General features: G+C 43.2%; 2 protein-coding genes across 2 annotated transcripts in view; one reads left to right on the top strand and one right to left on the bottom strand.

The window, feature by feature from the left end:
* Positions 1 to 12024, bottom strand: part of szt2 (SZT2 subunit of KICSTOR complex) — a 260612-nt gene extending 248588 nt beyond the window's left edge. The window contains 3 exon segments of the mRNA XM_087990508.1: positions 8886 to 9059; positions 10052 to 10177; positions 11900 to 12024. Of these exon segments, the coding sequence (XP_087846634.1) occupies positions 8886 to 9059; positions 10052 to 10177; positions 11900 to 11926 (327 nt within the window). The 5' untranslated portion in view covers positions 11927 to 12024.
* Positions 12025 to 12030: 6 nt separating this feature from the next.
* med8 (mediator complex subunit 8) overlaps positions 12031 to 12561 on the top strand; it is a 28545-nt gene continuing 28014 nt past the window's right edge. Inside the window, exon 1 of the mRNA XM_043698924.2 lies at positions 12031 to 12134. Coding sequence (XP_043554859.1) covers positions 12129 to 12134 — 6 coding nt within the window. The 5' untranslated portion in view covers positions 12031 to 12128. The remainder of the gene's footprint in view (positions 12135 to 12561) is intronic.

The following is a 12561-nucleotide window of genomic DNA, read 5'->3' as shown; positions in this document are numbered from 1 at the left end:
TGAATTATATTTTTCCTACATTTTTGATATTACTGAAAGGTTCAGTGTATTTTTAATTTGGCAGAGGGTAGTGAAACCTTTGCACATGTCATATTTTGAACAGTTTAACAACTGTTGGTCATTTTAAATGCCCCTTTTCAATGTCTTTGATATTCTACTATGATGATAATAAGTGTAGGAAAACTAAACTGTGGATAATATTATCAACCCATCTGAAAAACAGTTTGATTTCACAAAACCATATCAGAAAGATTTACAAGCAAAGTGTGTGTTCTCACCAGCAACAATTGTACTTATATAAGCATAATGTTAGGAAATAAATTTGACATTGTCCTAATTTTGCTGTATGTGGTTCAAATTATCAAAGGTTTAGTTAGAGGTTCTACAGACTTTGGCTGGAACTTGGAAAATACTAGGCAATCAATCACAGAAATCTATATGTCATAGACTGAAACCTATCACAAAGAGCCAGAGTTGAGCTACCAAGTTAGAAACTATCCCAACCAATTTCTTTTCACTCATCAAATGACAATCCCCAGAATCTGCAAGGCACATTCTCGATATCCTTAAACTAACTACATTTCAGAAGTCTTCAGTAAATTTTCCTCACCCTCAAATATATTTATGCAGTTTATTTATGCATCTCAATTAAAAATTAATTAGAAGATTTATACGCTATACTCAGCTACCCAGCAATGTGGAAAATACCCAGGTATGTCCTGTACACAAAGAGCAGGATAAGTCCAACCCAGTCAATTTCCATCCCATCTTAATGATCAGCAAAGTGATTGAAAGGGTCATTAAATTGGGTCATTAAGTGGCACTTACTCAACAAAATCACACTCACTAATGCTAGGTTTGGATTCCACCAAACCAGCTCAGTTCCTGACCTCATGACAGGTTTGGTCCAAACATGACCAGAAGAGCTAAACAGTATATGTCAGCAACAGTGACCGTTAAAATCAAGGGTACATTTGACGACATCAAAGAGCCTGAGCATCACAGGAAAACAATTCACTGGTCGGAGTCATTGCAAACACAGTGGAAGATGGCTGTGGTTGCCTCAAGCAAGTCGACTCATTCCCAGGATATCTCCACAGGAGTTTCCCAGGGTGGATAATTTTCTAATCAATTTGGTCAGAGATGGTAATTACACACATCTTAAATAGGTGGACTTGAACCCAGGTCTCGTGGCTCATAGGGAGGGACAGTACTACTGTGTTACAAGACCCTAATTTTTTAGGGTGGTGTCCTTGCCCCAATCACCTTTACCCCATCCATAAATTACTTTCCCTCCACATTTGCTAATGACTGCACTATATTCAGTACCATTTGCAATTCCACAGATACAGAGGCAGTTCATGTGCAAATTCAAAAAGACCTGGACATCATTCAGCTTTGGGTGATAAGCAACAGTTTCCCTAATTTTTTTTTCCACATCAGTCATAAAATCATTTGTTACAGAAGTGGTTCTTTGGCCCATTGAGGTTATACTACCAAAAATATACTACTACTTACACTCGTCTCACTTTCCCACACTAGGCCCATAGTCTTTAACGATATGGCACTTTCAGTAACTTTTAAAGGCTGTGAAGATTCCAGTTCAGTTATCGTCCTAGACAGTACGTTGCAGACTCCTACCACCTTCTGTTTGAAAAGGTTGTTCTGCAAATTCCCTTCAAATCTCCTTTTAGAACATAGAAAAGCACAGCACAGAACAGGCTTTTCAGCCCATGATGTTGTGCGGAGGATTATTCCTAATCCAAAATAAAATAACCTAACCTACACACCCCTCAATTCACTGATATCCATGTGCATGTTCAGCAGTCGCTTAAATGTCCCTAATGACTCTGCTTCCACCACCACCGCTGGTAACGCATTCCACGTGCTCACAACTCTCTGCGTAAAGAACCTAACTCTTATATCTCCTCTATATCTTCCTCCTAACACCTTAAAACTATGACCCCTCATGTCAGTCAATCCTACTCTGGGGAAAAGTCTCTGGCTATTGACTCTATTCATGCTTCTCATTATTTTGTACACCTCAATCAGGTCACTTCTCTTCAATAGACAATAGGTGCAGGAATAGGCCATTCAGCCCTTCAAGCCTGCACCACCATTCAAGATGATCATGGCTGATCATTCCTAATCAGTAACCTCTTCCTACCTTATCTCCATAACCCTTGATTCCACTATCTTTGAGAACTCTATCAAACTCTTTCTTAAATGAATCCAGAGACTGGGCCTCCACTGCCCTCTCGGGCAGAGCATTCCACACAGCCACCACTCTCTGGGTGAAGAGGTTTCTCCTCATCTCTGTCCTAAATGGTCTACTCCGTATTTTTAAGCTGTGTCCTCTGGTTCGGCACTCACCCATCAGCGGAAACATGTTTCCTGCTGCCAGAGTGTCCAACCCTTTCATAATCTTATATGTCTCAATCAGATCCCCTCTCAGTCTTCTAAACTCAAGGGTATACAAGCCCAGTCGCTTCAGTCTTTCAGTGTAAGGTAATCCCGCCATTCCAGGAATTGACCTCGTGAACCTACGCTGCACTCCCTCAATAGCCAGAATGTCTTTCCTCAAATTTGGAGACCAGAACTGCACGCAGTACTCCAGGTGTGGTCTCACCAGGGCCCTGTACAGCTGCAGAAGCACCTCTTTGCTTCTATACTCAATTCCTCTTGTTATGAAGGCCAGCATGCTATTAGCCTTCTTCACTACCTGCTGTACCTGCATGCTTGCCTTCATTGACTGGTGTACAAGAACACCCAGATCTCTCTGTACTGCCCCTTTACCTAAATTGATTCCATTGAGGTTGCAATCTGCCTTCCTGTTCTTGCCTGCATCTGCCATCTCACCTAACTTGTCCAGGTCACCCTGTAATCTCCTAACATCCTCATCACATTTTACCCTGCCACCCAGCTTTGTATCATCAGCAAATTTACTCATGTTATTGCTGGTACCATCTTCTATATCATTAACATATATTGTAAAAAGCTGCGGTCCCAGCACGGATCCCTGCGGTACCCCACTGGTCACTGCCTGCCATTCCGAAATGGAGCCGTTTATCACTACCCTTTGTTTCCTATCAGCCAACCAATTTTCAATCCAATCTAGTACTTTGCCCCCAATACTATGCGCCCTAATTTTACTCACTAACCTCCTGTGTGGGACTTTATCAAAAGCTTTCTGAAAGTCCAGGTACACTACATCTACTGGATCTCCCTCGTCCATCTTCAGAGTTACATCCTCAAAAAATTCAAGAAGATTAGTCAAGCATGATTTCCCCTTCATAAATCCATGCTGACTCTGTCCTATCCTGTTACTACTATCCAGATGTGCCGTAATTTCATCCTTTATAATAGACTCCAGCATTTTTCCCACCACTGAGGTCAGACTAACTGGTCTATAATTTCCTCCTTTCTCTCTCCCACCTTTCTTAAAAAGTGGTATAACATTAGCCACCCTCCAATCGTCAGGAACCGACCCCGAATCTATTGAACTCTGGAAAATAATCACCAACGCATCCACGATTTCCCGAGCCACCTCCTTCAGTACCCTGGGATGCAGACCATCAGGCCCCAGAGACTTATCAACCTTCAGACCTAACAGTCTCTCCAACACCAAATCCTGGCAAATATAAATTCCCTTAAGTTCAGGTTCTCCTCCTCTCCAGAGAGAAAAGTCCAAGCTTAGTCAACCTCTCATCATAAGACAAGCCGCCCAATCCAGGCAGCATCCTCTTTGCATCCTCTCCAAAGCCTCCAGGTCAGGTCAATGAAGGTCGAGCAGTTGATGTTGTGTATGTGGACTTTAGCAAGGCATTTGATAAGGTTTCCCACGGTTAGCTCATTCCCAAAGTCAGGAGGTATGGGATACAGGGAGATTTGGCTCTCTGGATTCAGAATTGGTTGGCTGACAGAAGGTAGAGAGTGGTTGTAGATGGAAAGTATTCTGCAGCAAAACCTGCAGCAAAACCTTGCAGCTCTTAAACTCGAACCCTCTGTTAATGAAAGCCAAAACACCACATGCTTTCTTAATAATCCTGTCCACCTAGGTGGCAACTTTGAAAGATCCATGCACTTGAACACCAAGATACCTCTGTTCCTCTGCACTGCCAAGAATCCTGTATTTAATCCTACATTCAGCATTCAAGCTTGACCTTCCAAAATGCATCACTTCGCATTTATCCAGGTTGAACTCCATCTGCCATTTCTCAGCCCAGCTCTGCATCCTGGCTATGTCATGCTGCAGCCTGCAATATCCTTTGATACTATCAACAACACTTCCAATCTTTGTGTCATCAGCACATGTACCAACACACCCCTTAACGTCCTCATCCAAGTAGTTTATAACAACTACAAAGTGCAGAGGCCAAAGAACAGAGCCCTGCGGGACACAACTCACCATTAATCTCCAGGCAGAATACTTTCCATCTACAACCACTCTCTACTTTCTGTCAGCCAACCAATTCTGAATCCAGAGAGCCAAATCTCCCTGTATCCCATACCTCCTGACTTGAGAAATGAGCTAACCGTGGGAAACCTTATCAAATGCCTTGCTAAAGTCCACATACACAACATCAACTGCTCGACCTTCATTGACCTGTCTCGTCACCTCCTCAAAGAACTCAGTAAGATTTGTGAGGCATGACCTGCCCCCTCACAAAGCCATGCTGACTGCCTTTAATCACGCTATGCTTTTCCAAATAGTCATAAATCCTATCCCTCAGAAGTCTTTCCAAAACCTTGCTGACCACAGATGTAAGAATGACTGAACTGTAATTGCCAGGGATTACTCCATTACCCTTCTTGAAAAGAGGAACAACATTCACCTCCCTGCAATCCTGCGACATTACTCCCATGGAGAGTGAGGAAGCAAAGATCTTAGCCAGCAGCTTAGCAACTCCTTTCTCACTTCCCAGAGCAACCTAGGATAAATCTGGTCTGGCCTTGGGGACTTATCAATCTTAATGTTTGCCAAAATGTCCAGCACATCAACTTCACCAATCTTGCTCTGTTCAAGCCTACTTCACAATTTTATTTTAAAATTGTACCCCTTTGTGGGGCGGCACGAAGGCTCAATGGTTAGCACTGCTGCCTCACAGCACCAGGGTCCCAGGTTCTATTCCAGCCTTGGGTGACTGAGTGTGTGGAGTTTGCACATTCTACCCGTGTCTGTGTGGGTTTCCTCCAGGTGATCCGATTTCCTCCCACAGTCCAAAGATGTGCAGGGCAGGTGATATGTCCATGCTAAATTGCCGATGGTGTTAGGTGCATTAGTTAGAGCGAAATGAGTCTGGGTGGGTTACTCTTTGGAGGGTCTGTGTGGACTAGTTGGGCTGAAGGGCCTGTTTCCACACTGTAGGGAATCTAATCTTGTTACTGACACTTTTACTAAGGGGAGCAGCTGCTTTCTTTTCACTCTGTCCTTGCCCCCCATAATCTCATACACCTCTATCAAGTGCCCCCTCAACTTTTTCCACCCCAACAAAAACAACCTGAGCTCTCTTGGTAGCGCTCTCTCAGACAACATCCTAGTGAATCTCCTTTGCAACCCCTCCAGTGCACATCTATCCCATTGAGAGGTGACCAGAACTACACACATTACTCCAACTGTGGCTGAACCAACATTCTGCACAGCTCTGTCATGACCAGCTTGTTATTATAATCTGTGCCGTGAATAATACAGACAAGTATCCCCTATGCCTTAACTACTCTATTAAGCCATCCTGTCACTCTCATGGATCTGTGAACAAGCACACCAAGATTCCTCTGCTCCTCTGAGCATCCTAGTATCCTGTCATTTATTGAGTAATCCCTCGTCTTGCCCCTTCTTTCAAATTCCATCTGCCACTGATCTGCTCACCTGACCAATCTGTCTATACCCTCTTATAATCTAATACCTTTCTCTCACTGTCAACTACTCAGCCATTTTTTTTTGTCATCCGCAAACTTACTTATCATCCCTCCCAAAATGCTTATCTACATCATTTATGAAGGTCACAAACAATAAGCAATGCATCATTGATCCCTAGAGTATACCATTGCACACTGGGCTCCAGTCACACAAACATCCTTCTAGCACCACCCTCTGTCTCTTGTCATTAAGCCATGTTTGCCTCCAACTTGTCAGGTTACTGTGGATCCCATGAACGTTTACCTTCTATATCAATTTCCCATGTCAGATCTTGTCAAAGGCCTTGCTGAAATCCATATAAATTACATCAAATGCCCTACCCTCATCCAAACACCTGATCACTCCTTAAATTTGCTAGGCATGACCTCCCTCTATCAAAGCCATGCTGGCTATTCCTGATCAAACTCTGCTTCTCTAAAGGGAGATTCATTTTCTCCTTCACTACTTTCTCCAATAGTTTCCCAACCACTGGTGTTAGATTCACTGGTCTATCTCTACCACCCTTCCTGTAAAGGAGAACCATACTAGTTATTCTCCAGTCCTCTGTCACCTTACCTGGGGCCAGAGCCAATTTAAATATGTGGGTGAGGGCCCTTGTAATTTCCTTCCTCATCTCCCACAGCAAGCTGGCATTCAACTCATCAGGACCTGACTATTTGTCCACTTTTACATCCACCAAAATCTCCAATACCTCTCACTTCTGATAACAATTTACTCAACTATTTCACAGTCCATCTACTTGAATTCTGTACTTGCATCCTCCTCCTCCTCCTCCCAAGTAAAGACAGAAGTGACATACTGTACTCATTTAGTACTCCACCAACATACTCCATCTTCATACACAAATTACCCCCTTGGTCCCTAATAGGTCCAACTCTTTTCCTATCTATTCTCTGCTCCTTGATAAACTTGTAGAATATCTTGGGATTCTCCATCATCTCGCCCACCAGCACCTTTTCATGCTCCCTCTTTGCTCTCCTAATTGTTTTCTGGAGCTCCCCATGCCCCTGTACATTCTATACTCCTACAGAGTCTTCATTGTTTTGCTCCCTTTGAACCTGTAATATGTCTCTCTTTTCCTTTTAATCCAGTCCTGAAATGTTCCTAGGCATCCATGATTCTCTGGGCTTGTTGCTCCTACATTTCACCCGAAAGAGAACATGTTGGGCCTTTACTTCCCCCACCCTGTGCCTTTCTGAACATGTCTCATGGTTCTGCTGTAGATTTTCCATCAAGTCACTATTCCCAATCTAATTTGGCCAAATCCTGCCTTACTTTTTTAAAAAAAAAAATCAGCCTTACTTCAAACTAAAGACCTTTTCTGTAGACCATCTTTTTCCTTTGCCATAAAAGGCTTAAAACATAAGATTTTGTGGTTGCTATCACTAAAATGCTCCTCCATTATCACCTATCATACCTGTCTGGCTTTATTCCCCAGAATTAGGGCCAGCACTGCACCATCCCTTGTAGGACCATCTGTAGCTGACATGAAATGTATATAGAACAGCTTTCTAAGAAATCTACCCCCACTACACCCTTGATACTATATGATTATTTTAATTAATATGGGGTAGTTGAAACCCTCTTTTACCCTATTATTTTTACATGGCTTACTGAATTGACGACATATCTGGTCCTCAATTGCCCAATGATTTTTTGGGTGCCTACAATACAGTCAGAGTGCAAGCACTCCCTTTTTATTCCAAACGTGCGGGCATGCTTCTCAGTGTGTGTGAAGCCTCTCGACAGTTGTGTGGAGCTTTATAAATAGCACATCTATAATACACAAGCGCCAGGCAACGACTATCTCCAACAAAAGAGAATCTAACAATTTTTCCTTAACATTCAACAGCATTACCATCGTTGAATCCTCCCCTAACGACATTCAAGGGGTCATAATAGTAATCATACAAATATCGTGGCTACAACAGTGGGTCAGAGGCTACAAGTTCTGAGAGAGGTAACTCACTCTGTCTCCCCAATACCTGTCCAACATCTACACACACAAGTCAGGAATGTGACAGAATATTTCCCACTTGCCTGGATTGGTGCAGTACCAATAAAACTCAAGATGATGGACACCATTCAGGACAAAGCAGCCCACTTGATTGACCAATCAAACGCCACCTTTAATATTCATTTCTCCGCCATGAAACACTGTTGCTGTCCTGTATACTATTTAGAACTTATCCAGATTCCTTAGAAAACACGTTCCAAATTTATGACCTCTGCCACCTAGAAGGGGCAAGGGCAACAGATACTTGGGAACTCAACCACGTGCAAGTTCCACTTTAAGCCCATACCATCCTGACAAGGAACCATATCGCCACTCCTTCAAGATCACTGGGTAAAATCCACCTAAATCACATGGACAGTAGTGGTTCAAGAAGACAGCTTACCTTCTCGAGGGCTATTCGAGATGGGAAATAAATGCTGATCCAGCCAGTGCACCAACAATCTCATGAAATAATGTATTTTAAAACTATACATATGATTAAAGAAAAATTATAGCTAAACTTGAGGAGACCCAAAATATGTATTCAGATGTATTCAATTGCTTCAAATTTAATCACAGAATCCCTGCAGTGTGGAAAGAGTCCATTCATCCCATCGAGTCTACACTGACCCTCAGAAGAGCACCCCATCCAGACCCAGACCCAGCCCTCCACCCTATCCCCATAACCCTGCCCTTACCATAGCTAATCCACCTAGAATGTACATACCTTGGCACGACAGTGCAATTTAACTTATTCAAATAACTTAACCTGTATATGTCTGCACTGTAGAAGTAAACCAAATCAGCCAGGGAAACCCACACAGACACGGGATGAACATGCAAACTTCACACAGACAGTCATTTAAGGCTGGAATCAAATCTGGGTCCCTGGTGCTGTGAGGCAACAATGTTAACCACTGAGCCATTGTGCTGCCTCCTGTCTTCCCACCAATCGCAACAATTACTTACCACAATCCCTGTAGACGGACTGAGATCCAATTCAATAACAAAGCGGTATCGCTGAGCAAGGAAGGTAATGTGGGTTGAGGGTACCAGTTGGTACATTTGATTAGCAATTGATTCATCTGGCTGCCAGCCTTTTGGTAGGACACTGAGAACATCCAGTTCATTGCTGGAGTTGCTCTGTAAGAGATAAACAGTAATTGTAAGATGGATCACAGTGGCATACAACTGTAATAAAGTATAAAAGAATAAAGGATTTCAGAACAAATGAAAGTTGCTGAAACTGTTCTCTTCAGAGAACAGAAGATTAAGAGGAGATTTGATAGCCAAAGTATCTGAAAAAGCTTATAGATGGATCTTGGCAGTGCTGGAGAGAACCTGTTCCATTAGCAGAAGGGCAAAAATCAAACAACACCAATTTAGATTGATTAGCAAAAAAAAAATTAGGAAAAAGACTAATACGCAGAGAGTGGTTCTGATTTCAAATGCACTGCCTTAGACTGTGGAGGATACAGGTTCAATTGTGGCTTTTCAAAGGGAACTGGATTAACAACTGGAAGGACATAAATTCCAGGTTTCCTGGGAACTCCCATCAGTGCATGCTTTTGGTATATTACCAATCTAAAATCGTGGATTATATCAAGTGATTTTGCATGTTGACTCATTGGTTACCAGCATTCTATTGCATCAAACTGAGCCATGCAGACCAAATTACATCAAATGCCTTAGCCTCATCCAAACACTTGGTCACTCCTTAGATTTGCTAGGCATGACTTCCCTCTATCAAAACCATGTTGCCTATCCCTGATCAAGCCAAGGAAGTCCAATTTCAATTCATAAATCATATACTTTTTCACTTCACTGAGTTCAATTGGCCTCAGTGTCTGGTTTGGGCTAATAGTGGGAGAGAGCAGAAAAAAATAATGAGTTCGTTTCTCAGTCATTTAGGAAAACAAGAGAACAATTACATTAGTGTAATTATCTATTCCAACAAATACCTAAAAATACTTTTGTGACAAATAAATATTTTAAGCTAAAAAATGACCATCTAATTTTCTCCCAATGTACTGAGAGTGCAATTTGCATTTTGTGCAAAGATGAATATGCTACATTAGGTTCCCATTATTTTACTTCATCCATTTGCTCACAAACAGGTCACAGGGACCACTCACAAGCTCAGACTTTGACATCGGTCGAATGTTTTGATTCAATCTGTTGAGAAACCAAGCTAATCTCACATTGCGGGAAATCCGATATTCCTTCTTCATAAGCAGGAAAACTTGTCCTGCTTCTTCCACCTGTCAAAAAAAGATAATGACTTGAAACTAGTGTTCTAGGTCACCAGAGGCTCTAATATAATAGAACTTACATTAATAAAACTATAAGTACTTGGATACCATGATTTTGCAACAATGATATTTGGATGATTTTCTTTCTAGGCATGCTCCTTTGTTTGTTTACTTTACTCTTTAAATTAAATTATAAAATTAAGCAAATTAGGGACTCCAGGAAAGTCCATATTATACTTCAACTAGAAAAAGGCTATTAAATCAAATACCTACTTCCTATTAGAAATGCTAATATATTCCCATGTCTTTCCATACTTCTTACAAATTAACAGTTCATGTTAAACCCAACAGAGAACTTACTACCTCTATTTTTTCCTTGATATTCAAAACCATACTTCTTTATCCAAACAAATCATTCCATGAAACAATGCACTCTCCAGACAGGCAAAGAAGTATTTTTAAAGAGTCAGAGTTGTTACCCTGCAGGTCTAATGTGACACAAAGCCAATCTGTTTTAGATGCAGGGAACATGTTGTCATAAGACATGATATTAATGTGGCACTGGAGCTCCACTTAAAAATACCTTTTCAAATCTCCAAAAGAAATTTCGAAACATAAAACACATACTCACCACGTATATTTCCCTAAAATTCATTGGATTCCAATTGCTGCATTTTTGCCAGTGTGTCACATGATCAATTATACTACTGTTCCGTAAAAATTAGCTCCTGCCCATGCTATACTTTAATATTGTTTTCTTATCTTCTACAGGCTAGCTTTAGTTAGATATATCTCACTCTGTAAGTTCTCCAATATGAATGTTAAACTCCACAATTATGAAAAATTGAGAACTTTACAAACGAGGTTAATGCGTCTAGAACCTGACAACATGTGCCAAAATGCCATAGTATGATGTAAGCAGCTGTTTGGGCAGGAAGCAATTCAAATTTTGTCTGTTAACAACAGGTAGCATCTACAGGGAATGAACGTCCCTACAAGACGCTTTGAGATTTACTGATTTATGGGATGTGAGCATCACTGGCCAGACCCATCACTAAGAATGCAACTTTTAGCAACATTGGAGACAATGGAATATTATTTATCTCTAGTGTACTCTCCAAAGGTGGGTCTGCTGATGAAACCTGGAGCTCACTTATGACACAGCAACCTCCCCCAGAGCAAACACTGGAGCTGTCATTTCGGTTGTCAAAATAGAGAGAGAGAGAGCACGTATTTATTTATGTGCAGCTCACTGGACTTTAACTCTCCAACACCAACAACAAAAAACATAATCAGAGGGAGAGACGTAAATTCTGTGTAAATAAAGCTTAATAAGGAAGGGGCTGTGTGCAGAAGGCAGGGTTGCACAGACCTGGCTGTGCAGGTCTCTCCCCACTCCCCACCCCCCGGGGGGGTATGAGGGGGTGTCTCACTCCCCACCCCCCGGGGGGGGTATGAGGGGGTGTCTCACTCCCCACCCCCCGGGGGGGGTATGAGGGGGTGTCTCACTCCCCACCCCCCGGGGGGGTATGAGGGGGTGTCTCACTCCCCACCCCCCGGGGGGGGTATGAGGGGGTGTCTCACTCCCCACCCCCCGGGGGGGTATGAGGGGGTGTCTCAGTTTCCCCCCCCCCGGGCACCTTCATGTTCACTGACAGCGCACAACACCACCCCCTCCAACCCCAGTTCCAACCCCCACCCCGGGGCGGCCGCCGGTCCCCCTCCCTTTACCTCGGAGTCTCTGTCTCCCCCGGACATGCTCGATGGCCGCTCTCATGCCCTCCGGCCAGCCGGCCTTCCGCCCCGCCGCCTGTCGCCGACTATCGCAGTTCTCTGTCGCTCACGGTTCATCTCCTAGCCCCGCCCCCTCCACCCAAACGGCCGCGCACACTCCCCCCCTCTGACCCCTGACCTCCCGCCACCCGGAACCGGAAACGGGGAGATCGAGGTCGAGGCAGCCATGCAGGTAAGAAACAGGAATCAGAGAGAGATAGAGATGTACAGCATGGAAACAGACTCTTCGGTCCAACCAGTCCACGCCGACCAAATATTCCAACCTAATCTAGTCCCACCTGCCAGCTCCCGGCCCATATCTCTCTAAACCCTTCCTATTCATATACCCATCCAAATGCCTCTTAAATGTTGCAATTGTACCAGTCGCCACCACTTCCTCTGGCAGTTGCAGGACCAGCCTGGTACATTGAACTCAACCCTCACAGTAACCTGTTTGTCGGAGGAAATTGCTTCCCCTCGTGTTTCTCTTATTGAATTCATTGTGTTTTCCTGCACCTCGGAGACCTTCAGCCCTCAGCTCATTGTGGCATTTGTGGGCTAGAGACTTTGAAGAGAACCGGACAGGTAGACGAGGTGGTTAAGGAGGCTTAGAGGACACT

The sequence above is a fragment of the Chiloscyllium plagiosum genome, unplaced genomic scaffold, assembly GCF_037043375.1.
Source record: "Chiloscyllium plagiosum isolate Xiang-an unplaced genomic scaffold, Cpla_swu_hap1 HiC_scaffold_9, whole genome shotgun sequence".
NCBI classification, from domain to species: Eukaryota; Metazoa; Chordata; class Chondrichthyes; order Orectolobiformes; family Hemiscylliidae; genus Chiloscyllium; species Chiloscyllium plagiosum.
The sequence above is the reverse complement of the archived record's forward strand: the minus strand, read 5'-3'. Positions and strand labels throughout refer to the sequence as shown.